At 37.9% G+C, this 21,182-nt stretch overlaps 1 protein-coding gene and 2 pseudogenes across 1 annotated transcript; all 3 read left to right on the top strand.

Moving 5' to 3' along the window:
• The first annotated feature begins 1,006 nt into the window (after nucleotides 1-1,006).
• LOC140857255 (ABC transporter C family member 9-like) lies at nucleotides 1,007-4,418 on the top strand (annotated as a pseudogene).
• Nucleotides 4,419-4,777: 359 nt separating this feature from the next.
• LOC140857140 (ABC transporter C family member 9-like) lies at nucleotides 4,778-10,711 on the top strand (annotated as a pseudogene).
• A 2,003-nt stretch (nucleotides 10,712-12,714) lies between these two features.
• On the top strand, nucleotides 12,715-20,867 carry LOC105043833 (tobamovirus multiplication protein 2A). Its single transcript, XM_010921551.3, has 7 exons — nucleotides 12,715-12,868; nucleotides 13,036-13,400; nucleotides 14,904-15,003; nucleotides 16,915-16,995; nucleotides 17,073-17,177; nucleotides 20,184-20,393; nucleotides 20,503-20,867. Exons 2-7 carry the CDS (start codon nucleotides 13,156-13,158, stop codon nucleotides 20,608-20,610), a joined length of 849 nt encoding a protein of 282 aa, XP_010919853.1. The 5' UTR covers nucleotides 12,715-12,868; nucleotides 13,036-13,155; the 3' UTR covers nucleotides 20,611-20,867.
• The last annotated feature ends 315 nt before the right edge of the window (nucleotides 20,868-21,182 follow it).

Below are 21,182 nucleotides of genomic sequence, written 5' to 3'. Positions count from 1 at the left end.
TAAGTGATGTAGATACCTGTGTTATAGTGGATGCCGTCAAAGCTCCGAATCTCTGCATCTCAATTGTATGACCGTTGGAAAAGCAGAACTTGATACTGCCTGGTTGAAATGTTCACTGGGCTTCAGAAAATAAATATCACATCTACCAGTAGGTCACTTGTGGCTGAACTATACTATTTTTGCTATGTGTTCTAACCAGCATTTTATTTGGACATGTTCTTTCAAGGTAAACGAGAAAAAAAATCTCCAGCACTAAAAGTGATCTATTTGTCGTGCTATTTTGAATTTTCTTGTTAGGTTCTTTTCTTTGTTGTCTTTGTGGGATGTATTATTTCTTTAAAAAAACTATTTAGGATGTAAAAATTAATGATGATATCATGTTGAAGTTTGGTGCTAAGAAATCTTGATCTGAACACTCCATTCTCTGTCTCAAACTAGATTAATTTTCATTCTGAAGCATCTTGTGAAGCCAGGTTAGCATAAAAGAATTATTTATGGATGATTCACTTTATTAGAATAACTAAAACAGTTATTTCTGTGAGAGTCAGAAAAAAGGAGACTAGAAAGTTGGGAAAACTTGATTGAAGTAGTGAGAAGAGTTTTATCAGCCTTCCACAATCAATGGAGGAAGTAACATTTCAAAGGCATGATTCAAGGTTTCAGACAGGAGATAGATGGTCAAAGCTTGCTACTTATCATAAATGATCAATCTATAAAAATCTGTCTGAGATTTCTCATGGAGCCAGAGAACAATCAAAATTATGCTGTTGGTGTTGCGCTAAGATCATTTCCATGGAGTCCAAATTGTTTGAATGTTGAGGAGCATAAGAGATAGAATTTCTATCTTTCAGAAGGTTTAGAAAATATTTGACAAGAAGAATAAATAACATGATAAGTTGCACTTTACAGCACCCATATCATCCTACTGTTACTTTGTTAAAAGATCTATGAAGCTTTACTAGATTCTGCATGACTTAAGATGCAGAAAAGATTGAAATGCTAGTCCATGCCAACTGTGACATGCCATGCCAGGTTAGTCCTGGCACTGGGGACGCATATGTTCTGCAATACCCTGCATATCACAGTTCATAGCATGTTGATATGTCTCAATGGTGAGCCACCTCCCTCCATCCCCCACCCACCTCTTCTATTTGGCACGGCATGCTGTGCGAAGTCCTAGCCATGGGCTAGCATGCCCCCCCAGCATCAGTACTTAAATTGTTGGATGAAAGGTAAGTGCCACTATCATGTTTGGAGAAAACTAGAGATGAAGAATTTTGCTCATTGAAGTTAATGCAAGGAACTACCTAAAATAGACCCTACTGAACTGTTGAGGTAATTTTTGGTTGTTTTAGAGGACTCAAAGGATTTACAGGTGGTCACAATGGATCCAAGATAAACCAATGACCGTAGGAACTGAACTCTTAATCTTCCATCAGAATGGGTACAGACTTACCATCATGCATTTCCCCATTGAAGATGTTGAATCATGACTTCCTCAATAAACTCAATAAAAAGACCATGCTAGGTGTAAAGCAGGCCAAGACCTTTTTAATTGTTTGTAATCAAGAAAGAATACTACTTTGCAGATACACAAACGCCTAATTCTTAGATGCCAGTGGTGGGAACAACTTCTACAGAATATATATCATGGATTGGTTATCTGTAGGTGTATATGGATCATTGAAATCCAAGGGAAATAAAAAGGAAGATGATTTTATCAGTAAAAGATAATGAAGAAAAATATTATGATTGGCATAATGCTGTCTTTCTTCATAATTTACTACAATCAAAATATCCTGTTGGGATTCACTCCCACTCGAACTGTTATCTGCAACTTACACCAACAGAAGTATTTGAACAACTTGTGAAGCATTTTCATATCCTATGCTATCAGAATGGTTGCTCGCTACTCGTAGGCTGCAATTACTGTTGATCTTGATTTCTGAGTTATATACATGGTATAATGTAATGTTCTTGCAGATTTTCATTTGCTTCGGCATTGGAAAGGATGGCCACAGATAAGCTCATCTTGTTTTTGGAAGGGTCTATTCATGTTTCTCCATCTCTTCTTTATCAGCAGCTTCTCCTTCCAGCTTCTACTTAATAAAATCTACAAATCATACAGAAGGAAATACAGGACCAACGAGGAAGGGATACAAAATTGCGCTGCTGCAAAACATACACTTGATGACATAAACTTGGGTATCTCATACCAAGCCAGCAAAGTGTGTTGCTCTTTAATATTAGCCAGCCACTTGGTGTCATTTTTTCATTGCTGCTAAAAGGAAATGAGAGGTATTGCAAGTTCATATTCTCAGTTTCAGCAGAATAACACAGTTGATATCATGGATAGTTTTGTTGGTGACCATTTATAGTTTCCGGGCAGACAAGATCAGTAAAACTTCCATTGATTATAAGAGCATGGTTGACATGCAGCTTCATCCTGTCAGCAATCTGCATAGCTTTTGATATACACTTCATCGTTTTACACAATGCATTTCTAGGGTTGGGAAGAATGTATAGATCTATTAAATCTTCTTTTCTGCGCATATCTGTTTGCCATTTCAGTCAGAGGAGCAACAGGGATCACTTTTGACTATAGTAACATCAGAGAACCACTACTGCACACACCAACAGAAAAGCATGGGGAGACTAAGAGGCAATCACCATATGGGAACGCAAGCCTTCCACAACTTGTCACTTTCTCGTGGCTTAACCCCTTTTTGCTACAGGAGTCAAGAAGCCTCTGGATCAGGATGAAATACCTGATGTCGATATAAAAGACTCTGCTGAGTTCCTTCACACTCATTTGACAGCTACTTGACTAGTGTAAAAGAAAAGCATGGCTTGCAGTCTTCATCTGTTTACAGAGCAATACCTCTGTTTATCAGGAAAAAAGCTGCAATCAATGCAAGCTTTGCAGTTGTTGCTGCAAGTGCCTCTTACGTAGGACCTTCATTGATTAATTCCCTTGTTAGTTTCCTAGGTGGAAAGAGGGAGAATGGATTGAAAAGTGGATACATACTCGCACTTGCATTCCTAAGTGCCAAAATTGTGGAGACAGTGGCTCAGAGGCAGTGGATTTTTGGAGCTCGACAGCTTGGAATGCGCGTAAGAGCAGCATTAATATCTCACATATACCAAAAGGGCCTTCGTTTATCATGCCAGGCTCGGCAGAACCATACCAGTGGAGAAATAATCAACTATATGAGTGTCGATATTCAAAGAATTACAGATCTTATGTGGTATGCAAACATAATATGGATGCTACCCATACAGGTTTCTCTTGCAATCTATGTTCTTCACAACAGTCTGGGCCTTGGAGCTTTTGCTGGATTAGCAGCAACAGTCATGCTAATGGCATGCAACATTCCTCTCACTAGAACACAGAAACGTTTCCAGTCCAAGATTATGGAAGCAAAAGATGATCGAATGAAAGCGACCTCAGAAGTTCTCCGAAACATGAAGATTTTGAAACTTCAAGCTTGGGATGTCCAGTACCTTCACAAATTAGAAGCTTTGCGAAACATTGAGTATAAGTGGTTGTGGAAGTCTCTAAGACTGCTAGCAATGACAGCATTTATATTCTGGGGAGCACCCGCATTTATATCGGGAGTAACATTTGGATCATGTATACTCATGGGAATACCTCTAACAGCAGGGAGAGTTTTATCTGCATTGGCAACTTTTAGGATGCTCCAAGAACCCATATTCAGTCTTCCAGATTTGCTTTCAGTACTTGCACAGGGAAAAGTTTCGGCTGACAGGATAGCCTCATACCTCCAAGAAGATGAAATAAAATCTGATGCAGTTGAGCTGATACCTAGAAATGAAGCAGAATTTGACATTGAAATTGATCATGGGATGTTCAGTTGGGACCTAGAATCCAAATTTCTAACGCTTGGAAGAAATAGAATTGAAGGTGAGCAGGGGCATGAAAGTGGCCATTTGTGGGACCGTTGGCTCAGGAAAGTCTAGCTTACTCTCATGCATATTAGGAGAAATACCAAAACTGGGAGGGACAGTAAGATAAGTGGCACTAAAGCATATGTTCTCAGTCCCCATGGATACTTTCTGGCAACATTAGAGAAAACATTCTCTTTGGCAAACATTTGAAGTGAGAAATATGAAAAGACAATTCAGGCTTGTGCACTAAAGAAGGATTTTGAGCTCTTTGCCTGTGGGGACCTGACAGAGATTGGAGAGAGAGGAATTAATATGAGCGGAGGACAGAAGCAACGGATCCAGATTGCAAGAGCAGTATACCAGGATGCTGATATATACCTCTTGATGACCCTTTCAGTGCTGTGGATGCTCATACAGGCACACAACTTTTTAAGGTCTGCTTTTATTCCACCTGCCTGCATGGATTGCCATATCAATCCACCATACTGGAGTGTGCCGTATTGTACTAGTAACCCAACCAGTATGCAATCTCTCTCTCGCCGTTTCATCCAATACCGCAATACGGACAATGTAATAGAATGATATGGTGTATAGTCTAGTACCGAGACGGCAAATTTTGGCCCACCCTTTATGAAAAGTACTCTTAATATGGCAAAAAAAAAATATTACAGTAATTCTAAAAAAATACATGTAGTATGTGTTTACATCTTAATTCATAGTCTTCATCTCAAATTTCCCCATAAGTGAATATTTTCTCTGAGAAAGCTTCAATTTTCAAGTTCTTGGAGATCGGTAATTTTCTCCAAGCACCAGATGAGATGATTTTTTTTTCTTCTTTTTCTTTTTCATGCAGGATTGCTAATGGGGTTCTTAGAGACAAGACCATACTTTATGTTACGCACCAAAGTCGAGTTTCTTCCAGCAGCAGACCTTATCCTGGTAAACAAAAAGCAGAAAATCTTCCAGTTTCCATGATCCATATTCTAAATAATAAAATGGCTTTTGTTGTTCCATTTTCTTCTAGATGGAAATCATTTGTGTATTGTCTATTAGAATTAATTCGTGGATAGAAGGTTGCATTGTCACTCTACAAATTTTATGATGGTCATGCACCGCTACCATGATACCACTCCACAAAGAACATGTAACTTGACCACTAGAAAGCACTTGATAATAACAATTAATATGATGTGTCATAACAGCTGATGCAGCATGGAAGAATTGCACAAGCTGGAAGATTTCATGAGCTTCTACAACAAAATATAGGATTTCAGGTGTTGGTTGGAGCTCACAGCCAAGCTCTTGAATCAATACTTAATGCCGAAAATTCAAGCAGATTGTTGCTGACAGATGAAAGTGAAACTCCGAAAACATCAAGCAGCAATGAGTCTGATGGAGAAAATACAGCAAATACTCAGTTCCAAAATATTGAGAGGCAAGAGTCTGAACAGGATCTCTGCCAAGATATTGCTGACAGAGGGAAGCTAATGCAAGATGAGGAAAGGGAAAGAGGAAGCATTGGCAAAGAGGTTTATTGGTCATACCTGACTGCAGTGCGAGGAGGTGCATTAGTCCAATAATAGTCACAGCACAATCACTATTCCAAATACTGCAAGTAGCGAGCAACTACTGGATGGCTTGGGCTTCTCCTCCAACAACAGCTACGGATCCAGTTGTGGGAATTAGTCTTCTGTTCTTGGTATATATACTTCTTTCAATCGGAAGTGCATTGTGTGTGTTGGTCCGAGCAATGCTTGTAGCAATAACCGGCCTTTTGACATCACAAAAGTTCTTTGAAAACATGCTAAATTGCATCCTTCGTGCTCCAATGTCTTTCTTTGATTCCACTCCAACAGGGAGGATCCTAAACAGGGTTAGTACTTGGTTGAATGTTTCATCCATGATCACATGCCCTGTACATATAGCCTTTCCTAGACTAATTATAAGACTTTTGACTTTGAAACAGGCTTCTACCGACCAAAGTGTGCTAGACTTGGAAATATCAGGAAATTAGGCTGGTGTGCATTCTCGATTATACAAATTCTAGGGACCATTGCAGTGATGTCGCAGGTTGCATGGCAGTTTTTGCCATATCATTCCAGTGACAGCAATTTGCATCTGGTATCAAGTAAGATCTCTCTTGCAAACTAAGTTGTGCATATTTAGTATACTTTGATAAGATCATAAAATAGTAAGATATTTGGCTTTCTAGAAGAAAATGTTCTCTGAACAAGTTTTTCAGACCATACCAAAGATTTTGATTTTGCAAGTAAGAAAGTACGAGATCCACAATCGCAATATTTATACCGAAAGGATTCATGTGTAGGAATAGAATTTCTAGCAATTCTAAAGATGAATGGTTTAATTTGTCTAAAAAAGATGGACATTGAGTTCTTGACAATGGTTGCTGCAGCAATACTATATACCAACTGCAAGAGAGTTGGCTCGTTTGTCAGGAATTCAAAGAGCTCCAATCTTCATCATTTTGCAGAGTCACTTGCCGGAGCTGCAGCTATTAGAGCATTTCGACAAGAAATTCGTTTCAGCAATGCAAACTTAGTCTTGTTGACAACCACTCAAGGCCATGGTTCCATAATGTTTCTGCAATGGAATGGCTTTCCTCAGACTGAACCTACTGTCAAATTTTGTGTTTGCATTCTCATTGATTTTGCTCGTGAGCCTTCCTGAAGGATTTATTAATCCAAGTGAGAATTTGATTATCAATTTCTAAGATCATAAAATAAATTTTCGTAATTTTTTCTTAATGATGCATGCCATCTTACTATTTGTTGTATTTTTACAGGCATTGCAGGATTGGCAGTGACCTATGGCTTAAATCTCAATTCACAACTAGCAACTATCATCTGGAATGCATGCAATGCAGAAATAAAATGATCTCAGTTGAAAGAATACTGCAGTATCAAGGATCGCAGTGAAGCTCTTTATTGATTGAAGAGTGTCGACCACCAATCAGTTGGCCAGAAATTGGAACTATAAACTTTAGGAACTTGGAGGTATGCCCAACTTTAGTCCTAGAGATATATGCAAATATGCATTTGTTTGCATGTGTACCACATGTTTCTACATATGTACAGACAGCAATACCGAACCTTAGAGCAGGTGATATGCGGCTATAAAGGACAGATCCACAAAAGGAATGATCAAAATTTTACACTGGATTGTCATCCTAAGATCAAGCCTTCCCATGAGCTATACCAACTATCTTAGCATGGCCACTAGACAATTAGCATAAGTTATGCTATAAAGGATAATAAGAAAGAGATAAGGAGCATTATGGAATGAAAGAATAAACAATATAAAACAAAACGGTTCCTTTACAACATTAAAAAAAATATTTTACGATTATCTCAATATTATACCCTCTCTACATTATTAGCAGTATAATCCGCAAACCTAACTAATCTTTTCCTCAGATGCTCATGTCTCTCTCTCTCTCTCTCTCTCTCTCTCTCTCTCGCTCGCTCGCTTGTTCGCTCCCACCTTTATGAGATGCGCCATCCATTTAGTTGAAAAAGAAAGAATTCAAGCCTGAGCAGTTGGCAGTGATTTGAGAAGAAACTTTCTGACAACAGGGACTAGGAAGCCAAGCATGCATGTGTCAAATAAGTCTATTGTCGAATAAGTCTCTTAAAATCCTTTCATACTAAATTTATCCACATGTTCTCATAAGTCAGAACTACTTCTCCCTTGGACCCCATCTACCTGGCTCCATTCTCCTTCCCTCCTCAGGTCTGTACAACATGGCTAAATCCTCATGATCTGTATATCAAAGCTTTATTTGGTACTGGAATAATTTTTGAGGTTCCCGTGATCTATCTGTTACTAACCTCACCTGTCGTTTGCAGGTGCACCTTAGTGTCCTTGTCAGTGCTAAACATGTTCAATTTTCTGGGCCGGATTGTTCTTGCCAGAATTCTTTATTTAACAAACCCAACTCTACTTTTCAAGTTCACCAACCATTAGCCAGTACAATATGAGGCACCTCCATCATACCTGCACATATTCTTTTTATCAATGATTGCCCACTGTTTAGCAGACAAACCAATGCCACTACGAGTAACTGGGGCAATTCTGGCCCTTTCAGTGCTTTCCATCTATATCAGCAAAGTTCATTAATTTGAAACATCAAAAAGCCTGCATTTTTGTGCTTGGATTGCATTACTGTGAGGCTCAAAAGTTGTTTGTCTTGCCACATCATACTTTTCCTTTTCTTTTGTTTCTACAGGTTAGGTATGCTGAACACCTGCCATCAGTTTTGAAGAACATAACTTGCGCAATTCCAGGAAGAAAAAAAGTCGGTGTCGTAGGACGAACTGGGAGTGGAAAATCAACTCTAATACAAGCTCTTTTCCGCATCGTCGAACCAAGAGAAGGAACCATTGAAATTGATGATGTGGACATCTGCAAGATAGGCCTTCATGACTTGCGATCCAGACTTAGCATTATTCCACAAGATCCAACGATGTTCGAGGGAACAGTAAGAGGAAATCTTGATCCACTGAATGAATTCCCAGATAACAGGATATGGGAGGCAAGTCAATAAGCTGAGCTCAATTATTTTCATGACAGGCTCATGCCTTACAATGCAAGAATTCCTACTTATATAACTGTTAATATGGTCTAGAAACTGACGGTTCAGGATTTACTCATTTTTCTAGCAACAATAGACATGCTTGTGATTGATGAGAAATACAAAGAACTAGATGCAAAAGCAGAGAAGCAAAAGATCAATTGAATTGTTCGCATCACAAGCAAAATGCTGATAGGGAAATAGACCCAAGCAAAATGTTGGAAAATAGTCCTTTTTTTTTAAAAAAAAAGAATTTTTTCCTGAAGGTCTTTTTCTCAACCTACTACTTGCTAGTTCTCTTTGAAGCCCGAATGTGAATGGTGGAATGTCGATATTAGTTTGATAACTGGTCATGAAAGCATTTTATCATACTATAGGATGGAAACAAATTTGATATTCGTTCTTGCTTGGGTTGCCCTTGCTTTATGCGGCACATTACAATCTGATATGGCAATGGCTTCTAGATTGTCTTCTGGAAGAACAATGAGGCCTGCAACACAATATTGTTTGGCTCAGATTGTCAAGTAACAAACACAATCCAAGAAAAGGAGTTGGATGTAACATAAATGAGAATGCTGAGATGGATGTTTGGTAAAATTAGAAATGATAGAGTGAGATATTTGAGTACACTAGAAAATGTAGGATCTGCACAAAATAAGGACAGAGGGATGAAGAAATAACTTATATGGTCTGGGCATATAGAACAGAGATTTGAGAAGGTTCTATAAGGAGGGGCACTTAAATTTTTGTTGAAGGATTTTGGGAGAAGAAAGGAAGATCTTAGGTAACATGAACATAAATTAGGAGAAAATATATGGAAAAGCTTGAGTTAATGGTAGAGGTAGTCCTAAATTGGAATTCTCAGCAGAGAAAAAAGGATTCATATAACAGACTGCAAATAGTTGGGTCAAGGCTTGTTGATTGAAATCATGATATTAACTTCTTTGTTCTAGTTCAAATTGATTAAGGCTCCTTAGTTGTAAGCTGTTTGGTGTCCCATAAAAAGTTTTTGTTTTTTTTTTTGTATGTAACTAAGATAAAATCCAGATGTTCATTAAAGTGCCCTTTGAAAGGACTACAAGCTCACTCACTCTCTTAGCAGCTCTTCAATTGGATGATCTAACAACCTTGTCTTTATGATTCAGGTACTAGACAAGTGTCAACTTGGTGATCTGATACACCAGACTGAAAAGAAGCTGGATTCAACAGGTAAGGCATGTTTACAAGATAATAGAAACACAAAAAACATGGATTTAGTCAACAACTTAAACAATAGGATGATTTAAGAACTAGTCTTGGCAACTGACATATAGCTAGCTTCTCGCAGTTGTTGAAAATGGAGAGAATTGGAGCGTTGGTCAGAGACAGCTATTTTGTCTTGGAAGAGCTCTGTTGAAGAGGAGCAGCATCCTTGTGCTTGATGAAGCAACAGCCTCTGTTGACTCTGCTACTGATGGAATCATACAAGTAACAATTCGTCAAGAATTCAACAACTGCACGGTTCTCACCATAGCTCACAGAATTCATACAGTCATAGATAGTGATCTCATTCTGGTCCTCAGTGAAGGTAAAATGCCGTCATACTTAAGTCGGATAAATGAACTAAGATTTCTTGACATGCGCTGCATAATTAAACTTGTAAAATTGCTTCTTTTGTGGAGCAGGAAGAATTCTTGAATATGACACCCCAGCCAAATTACTGGAAAGAGAGGATTCATCATTCTCTAAGCTCATAAAGGAGTACTCTTTGAGATCACAGAGTGTGAACCATGTAACAAACAGTGCAAGTAACATTTTTTAAAGCTATCAACATTTAAACTCTGTTTTCCATACCAATGGTGGCACATGAAGGTGATCCAAGTTCCTGAAGCAAAAGCATCTGGTATAAACTTAATGCCAGGTTTATATGAGTTCCAATAACAAGATGTCGATTCAACTCTTCAGAAGGGTTTCTAACTTGCAACCCTTATCCTGGTAAGCAATGCCGGGTCCACCTCTGGAATCTTCATCATAGAAAAGGCAGCAGTAATTATTGTTTCTCCAAGAAGCTGCTATTGGACAATATTCAATTTGGAAGCATTTCTTGCCATTGGAACTGTATTTATTAGCACTAATTGCTCCCAGAATCATGGCATCAAAGTTGCTTGGTCTTGCGAGACCACATGACAATGATGTAGTTATCTCATCAAATAAATAAGATTATTTTTGATAGATCAAGCATTTTTCTCTATTTATAATATTTGTTCTTCCCAGATTTTAAGCCAAAAGAAGAAAATTCAGCATTCTATGAATGTATTTTATGAAACAACAAGTGCAAACCTCTTTCAATAATCTTGATTGAGGTCACTAGAGATTATTGAGGCCACATGATATGAATATAGTTGTGATGCATGAAACAGGGTTATGATGATGAGCAACCCTTGTACTCCAAAAAAAAAAAAAGAAAAAGGGGTGAACTTTACTCCCTGAAAAATTGAAGTTATGATGATAACCAAATTGACAGAGAGATTATTCTTCAAATCGGGTTTACTTCACAATTTCCTTGCTTTAAAATAAGTCGCATTGATAACCATTTATTCAATATTGAATCAAAAAATGGATGCAAGCTTTTCAGGATATGTGAGAGAACAAATGTAATGAAAGGAAAAGAAAACAAAATGGCTCACGAATAACGTCTTTACCGTCTTTATTCACATCAATGTTTCTTAACAAAGATTATTTTCTTTAGTATAAGTTTTAAAGCAAAACTTGGAAAGTTGATTTTAAAATTATGTTATTAAGAAAACAGTAAAAATACCAGATAATGATGGTTGGAACAGTATGCAACCCATCACATCAGCCTTCGTTTTCTTCCCATTTTTAAGAAATATATAACTTAACGGAAGGGGCCAAAGCCGGTTGTTGCACCGTACCAGCTGTCATTTTAAACCATGCTTCGTGATCCTTGAGCAATACTCTGGTGCTAAAATAGTAGCGGCTAAGGGAGCATTAATAAATAGGATGTGACATTAATGTCATCCTATAACCTAAAATATGTTTTTTAATAAAAGTTTGTAGAACTAATCCAGAAGATATCCTACCGAATCGCGGAGCTCACATTCTCATTTTGATGATTCATACTGTACGTATATTTATGCAATTATTTTCAGAAAAAAATTGAAATCAAAGATTTTGTGGACGCTTATCGGAATTCCCCAGCAGATCAGACGAGCAATTTGAATTCGGCGGCGTCCGGATGCCAAGTACTGTCACCAACACGCTCTTTATCTGCTGGCCCGCGTCTTACTTTTGACGGTTAGCTTCGGGCGGCAAGCCCGTGACTGCATCCACCAACGTTGCCTGCGTCGAGGGACCACACTTTTTTCCAGCGAAGCAACGGATCCCACTCCCTCTCGTGGGCATCCGGAATATTACCGAAACTATCCTTTTTATCTCGATCAAAGTCCGGCAATGGTTGAACAATCTTCGGTCCGGCAGCTATTATTGCTTTACAGATATCCATCCAGCGTGCCAAACGATTCGTGAAAGACTGAACGTTTTCGTGCGGCAGAAACTGACACATCTGCTTGCTAGACATTTTGTTTTTTTAAGATTTATACTGATATAATAAAAGATATGAGATGCTAATTATATTAGTTTGAAATTTCCTACCTTTCTCAAATAAACGATCCATTTAAAAATTATTCATTTTTAAAGTGATAATTAATTATAAATAATTTTATTGTGGTTTATGAATGAATTTTATCAAGCATCCACTAAGCAAAAACAACATAGAAATATATAATAAATGTTTTCTAATTATTTTTTATTTAATTATCAATTATTAATAGAGTATAGTTTAAGTTTTCTTAAAAAAAAATTTAAATCTCCACTTTAAGCATTGAAATTTGCTGTTTATGGCTAGCAGGTGAACCCAATTTCAGGGCCTAAACTGCACCTTTACCGCTATTTCTCGGTTACGAGGCTAAATCCTGATTTGCATCACGGTGGCCACGTGTGAGGCGATAGCCGGAGGAAAACGCTGTGTCTTCCTCCGGAGGTGCAGCACAGCAGAGACATCAGGGGCGTTTTCGTTGATAAAGGTCGGAATGAGGTAAGATTCCAGGCCGAGGGGACGGGGACAGCACTCGGAATGAGGTGGCATCCACCGCCTCCTGTCGTTCCCCAGGCTACCGTCCCCTCCTGATCCCGCCACGTGGTGGGACGACATTCGTTCGGCCGGTGCGGCGCATGCAGATTAAAAAAAAAAAAAAAAGGCAAGAGGGTAAAAGAATAAAAAAAAAGAAAGTTGAAAAGAGAAAAAAAGAAAGCCCATTGGTCTTGGCTCGAAGACTCTTTCCTCGACGAATTCGCCATCGCCCTTTGAAGGTAACCGTGAAAACCTCGGAATTTCTTCATGTGATTCTTCATTAGTTCTCATTAAATCCGTCGTTTGTTTGTGGGATTCGCCAGTTTCACCGTTTTTATCTGAAAATTCTGATATAAATTCTTTTCTCCATTCATAGCACTAACGGCTTCGATTTCTTGGGAATCAGTTTTATGGAATTAGGGTTTCTGTTGATGAGATCGCGGTTTAAAGAGTGATATCTGATTTGAATTGGGTAATTGGAAGAGTACGAGGAGGAGGGGCTTTGATCGGAGGCTTTCAGGGGATCATGGCGTGTCGAGGGTTTTGGGAATGCCTACTGAAGCTTCTCAATTTCTTGCTGATGCTCACCGGATTGGCGATGGTGGGGTATGGTGCGTACTTGCTGGTGGAGTGGATGAAGATTTCTTCCAGTGAAGATGATGATCCGATATCGCCTGTTGGTGATAATTACGAATTATTGAAGCTTGGCCGACCCATGCTTGCAGTTGCTACTCTGTCCGACAGTATTCTTGATAAACTCCCCAAAGCTTGGTATGGTTCTTTTGACTTCTATTGACGCTGGGGTTGTTAAATTGGATGCAGTTTTAATTTTATGTTGGTTGGTGTGATAAATTCTGCTCTAAGCATTGTGCCGTCAAAACAAAAATATGTACTGATACGACGTAAGAGAAACTGGACTTTCTCTATATGATCTTTTTAATTTGGATGAAGTGAGGAGAGTTTATCACAATGGTAGTACTTGATCAGATCGTGAATGCATGAGCGATGGGGATACAAACATTAGATTTATTATTTAGTAGACAAGTTCATTGTTCCCTTATTTATTTACCCATCAGCATTAAATAGGCCTTTTATGTGACATGCTTCTATGTGCTAAACTAAAATAACTTGTATGTAGTTTATATTTGTATAATTAAATGGATCATATCTCACGGGGGCTTATAGTTTTTAAAATTGAAATCTATTTATAATTAACATGGAATATATTCTCATGTAATATCTTTGAATATAAAGTATAAATAAATGTCGAACTAGATTTTCATGAAGGCATCTCCAATGTATGAGAAAAGGCTTGCTTATGTTTATAACTGGAGCACACTTTGGGGAAGTTTTTCTACTTTGCTTTTGGTAGTTTATTTCAAAGAATACCACTGTTTCTTATATCATCGCTGATTATGAATTTATATTTGTAGGAAAAAAATCTTGAATAAATATAATGCAACCCTTATCTTTGTGGGCTTAACCCTCAGATTTTTATTGCACATTTTCCCAGTTCAATGTGTTGTACAGGCATTGTCTTATATGCTAACCATCATTCAAACTAGTGTACATTCCTTTGTAAGCATTCCAGAAGTTAGCAAAGAGTAAAAGTTCATCCATGATGGTTTAACGTGTTTATCATGAAATAAATTTTGAGCTCTAAAATATCCTTCAAAGATTACTGTGTGCATGCCCCATCCTTTAAACAAGAGGTTATCTAATATTGGCTGTATCATACCTGAGGGCTTATCATGGAAGCACATTCGAAAAATATGTTATCATGGATGATTCAGTCCTCTCATCATCATCAGCTAGATAGCTATCATTCAGTGACCCATTTGAGGAAGGACAATATCTGGCACTACCTATTAAACAAATGGGTTATCCTTTGCTTTGATATCCTTATCTGCAAGCCCCTTAGTGGACCTTATCTTAAAGGTCCTTAGTGGATCTGAGATTTAGATTCCTTAAACAGAGTGCCAAAATGGTGCTATGTTCTCTTCTAGTGGAGATTCCAGATTCTTTGTTCCAATAGTCTGGGAGCCTAGAAGTTGAATCAGAGAAAGGATAATTCTACCATAGTTTTTGTTATGTTTGTTGGGTAGTTTTGGAGGGTTTGGCAACATTTGAATGTGTATATCATTTCTAACTACGATACCAGGAATATAACCTATAGAAAATACAGCTTCAAGGGAATTTTTATTTATACATTCTGTCACTGCCAGTTGTTAACAAGATTCTTTTAGTTTTACTAACAATATGATGCTTTTGCAGGTTCATTTACTTGTTCATCGGTATTGGAGTTATTCTCTTCATCATATCTTGCTTTGGTTGTATTGGGGTAGTAATGAGGAATGGATGCTGCATATCTTGCGTATCCTTAGTTCTTGTTGATCGTATCTTTTATTTTCTAGTGGTTTTTTATCATTATAATCATTTCCTTGTTTCTCTTGTGGGCCCTTCATGCCTTCCATTCATAAGTTTCTTATAGTACTTGATGTCAATGATTGGTGTGCCAGTACCACGGCCTATACTGATTGGCCGGTGGCACAATTCAATATGCCCTCGTGTTGTTCCATGCCGGGCCTATTCCAACACAAATAAAGAGGGTGGGGGAGAGGGAGAATAGGAGAGAGGAAAAGAGAGAGAGAGGGGGGCGAGGGAGGAAGGGAGGGAGTGAGGGGAGAAGGTCGGTAGAGTGCGGCCTAACATAGCAAAGAGGGCGGGGTAGAGAAAGAGGAGGGAGGAAGAGAGAGAGAGGGCGAGAGATGGAGGTTGGCGGATGGCGGGGAGGGGGGGGAGTGCCCCTCTCCAGCTCTTTGTGGCCCTCTATCGTCGGCCTTCGTTGGCTGTTCGCCACCTCCATCTCCCTCCCTCCTTCTATTCCTCTCGCTTTTCTTCTTTCCTTCTCCCTCTCCTCCATCAATTTTTCATTTTGATTGCCAGAACCGTCTCGGTCCATTGTTGGTATAACTTAGTATGCCTCGAACCAGATGGTTCCGCATTCCTTGCTTGAAGTGCTTTTGTTTTGTTTCTTATTTTTGTATTTTTTTGGGGGTGGGTGGGTTGTGGTATTTGCAAGACTCTTCTTGTTCAAAGTGCAAGTTATTTGTAGAACAAAATGATGACCTCATGTATTTGCTTTTCTTCTTGTTAAAGAAAATCTTGGTGCCTAGTAATTTATAAGTCTACCTGTTCTCATGATTAAAAACGTCACTAGTGTTTGCAATCTTTTTAAGAAGTTACATGAAAGGACAAAATGCACTTTAGTTCAGAATCTTTTGTAATCAGCAGCATACTGGAAAACCTAACCTTACAAATCAGTTGAGCAGGTACAGTATGGGGATATTGGGCTGAAGTTACTTTAGACCGCAGGCCTGGAGATGGACATGGTTGCGTAAATCTGGATGAGTTAGTTTAGGATGGACTATTTGAAAGTTGCATTTACTTCAAACTGGGTGTAGTATAGTTTTATAAACTTTTCATGATCAACCACTAAAATTTGTCAACCTGTCTGTTCCTGTCAAGCACGCTTCATGTCTTTAGCCATCCAAGTGTTCAATCTACATAGATCAGTGCTTACACAATCTACATTGACAAGTGTTATGGCACCATTTTTCAGTTTTAATCTTTGGTTTATTATTTATTCCTTTAAGCGTAGTTCCCCATGTCGGACCTTGTTATTTTCTTCTGGATTGATATAGATCTCTCTGCCTTCCTCTTTTTAGGATTATGAGTCATGGCAGGCCCTCTTGTACCTAAATTTTCCTTGGTTAAAGGGTCAACATCATTCTTAGAGATTTAGATGTAGTGTCATGTGTTATTTTTTATTTATTTGTTTGTTTGTTTATACAGATTTGTATTGTGTCCTGGCCATACGGAACAAAGACAAGAGCCCCCAACACCACCTATAAAGGTGGTGGATCAAACAAAGCATGGAAAAATTTCAGATTCAACATAATAAGAAAGGAGAAATGGCATTTTAGTATGATATAGGGTATGGTCCTTGACAATGAAAAAGGTGAAGATTGGTTCATCAAGCTAACATCATGTAGCTAGGACAAGGTTTGTGATTGGGTGATCCTGATCTGAATTAATGCCAACTCATTCACACCTCCATCCACTATTATGCTCTATGCTTTATGTAATTTTGTTTCCTCACATTTTTTTAAGTGGAATATTTGATGTTGTTTACACATTCCATATATTTGTTTTACTTCAACCATAACATATGCTGTACCCTGATTTGGTCACGCTGATTATAGTGATTCTTTAACCCAAATAGTATTCTTTCTTGGTGATCTTGTTGATCCTTGTTGAGCTGGGAGCTGCAGCTTTCATATTCTTTGATCATAGATGGAAAGATGTGAGTATTTCCATTTCAAAATAGTTTGCTTTGTAACTTTTCTTGTTACATGATACTGACGGTAACTTCCCGTACAGGTAATTCCAGCTGATAAAACAGGGGATTTTGACATGATATACGATTTTTTAAAGAAGAACTGGAAGATAGCAAAGTGGGTTGCTCTTGGAGCTGTTATTCTGGAGGTAAGCGTGGAATGATTCAATTTTCTAATTTATATTTCCTTAACATTTTAATTTTAAAAGTGGAAAAAGAACACAAGAAAACTGAAATGACATATGTTGTAGGTTATGTCTCAATTTCATGTCTTAGATCGCATTCCATCATCCATTTGTATATATTCTATTAATATGCATCCCCCCCCTCCCCCGCCAACCAAAAAAAGAAAAAGATGATTATGGACTTTTTGCAACTTTCAACTTTGTCGAATGGAAGTGTCCTGGTTGCAATTGCATTAAAGCAGAGATGAATGTCCATTGTTGCTCCCAAACCTATATCTTATGTTCCTTTAATTTATTATAGAGACAGCCTAAAACGACCATACTTAACCTATGTTTATTTGTGGACAAATCTTAGGCAATAGTTAATTCCAAAGCAATTGAAGTAAACTCAAATAGGTGACCATGTGCTGCAGTTTTTATTGGAGTTGGTGTTCTGATGCATATTCATATGTGCTGGGTTATTTGGCTGAAATAGGGTAAAAAAAAAAAGAGATCATAATCAGCAAAAGAGCCTTACGATCCTAGTTTTCTCTGCCAATTTTTATAAAAAAAAATAATTTCTATTTTAAATGTGACCTACCTCTTCTATATAGGTTCACTGTGAATTTGGGTTTTAAACACTTCCTACTACAAAAACATTAAAAATCAATGTCTGATCCATTTAGGTAACAGTTTGGCCACTTCATGATATGCAGGAAGTGTAATTCAGGTTGGAGATTTTCCAAAAATGGTCAAGTTTTGTTTTTCTCTCTGGATTCAGGCCACTTATATCTTTTATAGGAGTGATCCAGTTTCGAAAGTTTCAGAACTCGTTGTCCTGAATGAAGCAAATATGCTCCAATGTATGTTTGAGTGGAGTTCAACGCACATATTTTTTAAAATATAAATGCACATATTTTTAATATTGGTACATATCTATTGACTGCTGGATGGATTTCATCTTTGAGGGCAGAGGCTGGGGTACTGGAAAATTTCTGAGCTGGGCCATTGATGAAAAAAATGAAAAACCAAAGTATCCAAATCTACAAAAGTTAAAACAGGCCGTTTCTGCAGTACTCCCGTTTAGGTGTATTTTGGATCTCCACTAGTCTACTTTATAGTGAATCCAAATCAAGCTAATTATGGGGTTTATGCTAATGTATTATTGTCATCAGTGAGTAGTATTCTTAGTGGAGGGTTAAACTAAATGATGTAACATGAGGTTTTTATTAGTCATGAATGTATGGGATACTAAAAGTTAAATTTAGCTATATAGTTAATGTACTTGAAAGAATGTAAAATTTTCCAATCTTTTGACGTCACACATGTTTATAGAGAGGCAAACAATGCTGTCAATTGGATGGTGATATATGTGGCTAATTACACGGGATCTACACTATGGACAACTTTGTTCCTACTGAATTTTCCAATATTTCATTTGCCGATTCCCATGAATGCTTTTATTCTAGATTGGTTTAATAAATCCGGCTTACCCAAAAAAAGAATGTAAAATTTTGAATCCGAGTCAAGTTATTTTATGTTAGCCAAGATTGAAAGTTTTCCTAGTTGCCCGTCTTTCTTTCAGCTAAAAGTGTTTTGGAAGTTAAAAAAAAACATTCTTTCCCTTATTCAAATTGTTATAATGATAATGGCCTTTTGGAAGGTGGCAAGACCGTTATTTATCGTATTCTCTCCCTTAAGGAACTATTTTCTTTCAGGTTACCATGACGATGAAATCTTGGCTGTGTGGACAGCTTTGCTGTTGTTGCATCTTGTTATGATAGTGATCAATCCTGTAATTTATCACTTGAGTACTGACTATAGCTTGAGTAATTCGGGGATTAACTTGGCTCAGCTGTCTTCTGTCTCCCAATCAAGCAACTGAAGTGAAACCATCTGTCCTTCAAAGAATGGATTAACTAAATCTGGAAGTGTCATTTGGGTTTAAGATCATCTTAGATTTCTATCTCAATTTTACTATCCCTTGCTTGCATTGTGATTTGCATGGATATGATGCTTTTGACAACATCATAATGCAATTTTCCTTTAACTTATCTGTTCCTATTTTGGACAGAATGAATCTGTAATTTTTGATATTTTTGAGTCTGCAGCTGTTCCAGCTAACAATTCTTTCTTGTTGTCTTAAACAGTTTAATCCTTAATCATCAATGAGGCCAAATTCATGCATTTTTTCTCATTATAGCCTGGTTATATGATACCTGTGCAGGAGAAGCTTCTGGAAGTTCAATGACTAAGAAAAGCTAAAATGCTTGCAAAATCTGTTTAAATTTGGCATACTTCATCTCTTTGAAGTCATTGATTGCCAGTTCTAGGGAATCATAAAATGACATCACTTGTTCAACAGCTGATGGAAAATCTGGAGAGAATTGTTACCATGAATTTTATTTTCACTCTGTAATGGTATGACCGTCTTGGTTCCAGTTGATGATATTGCTAACTATCAATGTCTTCTAGGTGATTACACATCTTTAAGAGTGGATTACTGGATTTAATCTGGTCAGAACTTGAACAATTCTAGGTGATTACACATCTTTATGGTTTGGTTCGTGTTGGGTCTGGTACCGGGCAATTTTAACAGTTCTCCATATGACCTATGTGGGTTTGGTTGGGTTTTTCATGTTTGGTCCAATTTTGCTAGATCCTTACCAAATCCATTTGGATGCTCCATTCTTGTTCTGCAGTCATACCCAATCTGTGGTTAAGATTTTACTATGATGGTTTCAAATCAGTTGCTCCATGTGTCCACTTTGAGTCCAATGCATCTTATTTTTTATGTTAAATTTTATCTCTTGATTTCTTCTTTGCTCCGATCTAATTTGCTGCAGCATGGTGGTTTCTGTAATTTAATTATTCATACACTTCATTGAATGTTCAATCCAAATCTCCCACCATGAACCTTGCCCCAAGAGTCAAGCTCATGGGAAGGGAAATAAATTACATTAGCAAAATGACACAAGTATTAATTTGCAGGCATTGTTGTTCTTGTTAGCTCTTATGGTGAGAGCAGCAAACACACCTGCTGACTACGACAGTGATGATGAGTATATCACCCCAGCATCTGGCATCCGGCAACCATTGATGCATCGACAAGGAGTTCCAGCAACTGGGGTGCCTGTACATGGTACACTGGATCAACGTCCAAGCAGGAATGATGCGTGGAGCCAGAGGATGAGAGAAAAGGTAATTTCTGTACACAGTACTTTCTTTTTCTTTAAATTATTGTTCGTAGTTGCTGGGCCTCTGCATCTTTAGTTGCGACTTATTTCTTGCTGCCTTTGCCTGTGGACAGTATGGTCTTGATACCTCCGAGTTCACCTACAACCCATTAGACCCGAGCAGGCATCAACAAGCCTCAGCACCTCCTCCAGATGAAAGGGGCCGTTGTACCATACTGTGAAACTTACTGTGGCTAGCGGAATTCCATGGTCATATTTTGCTAGTCATTGGTTGCAAAAGTGGGAAGCTTTTGAGAGTAGTCTGCTTCAGTCGGCTGTGCAGAATAGACCAATTGTGTAAAATTGGCATAAAACCTGGCATGTCAGACAAACCCTTCTTCGCTTCATTGTGTGGCAACTTGGATCGGATTTTGATAATAATCGTTGATCCTGATGAGTGACCGTCCCATAACCTTATAATCAGTGCTATTTTTCGTCATATCTTTGTTTATATATAATTCAAAAACTAGCAGTTACCTTTTATTGATAAAAACAACCCAAAATTACTGATTCATAGTAATGGAGGGTAGCATCTAATTTGAGCAACTACTAAAATTACATTGATTTATACTTTGATGGACTGTGAACTGGAATTGGATAGTGCATCTACAGTGTCTACTGTGAAGGTTGGCAGATTTTATTATTATTTTTCTTTGCAAAAGAGTTCAATAAGGCTGGATCTTGTTTCCTAGTTAGCTTTTGCATCGGAAGTATCTTTATATTTGTTTAGGTCATGGTCTTCATGATGCTCCAG

Source organism: Elaeis guineensis, chromosome 4 (assembly GCF_000442705.2).
Source record: "Elaeis guineensis isolate ETL-2024a chromosome 4, EG11, whole genome shotgun sequence".
Taxonomy (NCBI): domain Eukaryota; kingdom Viridiplantae; phylum Streptophyta; class Magnoliopsida; order Arecales; family Arecaceae; genus Elaeis; species Elaeis guineensis.
Note: the sequence above shows the minus strand (reverse complement) of the source record. Positions and strands in the feature narration are given on the sequence as shown.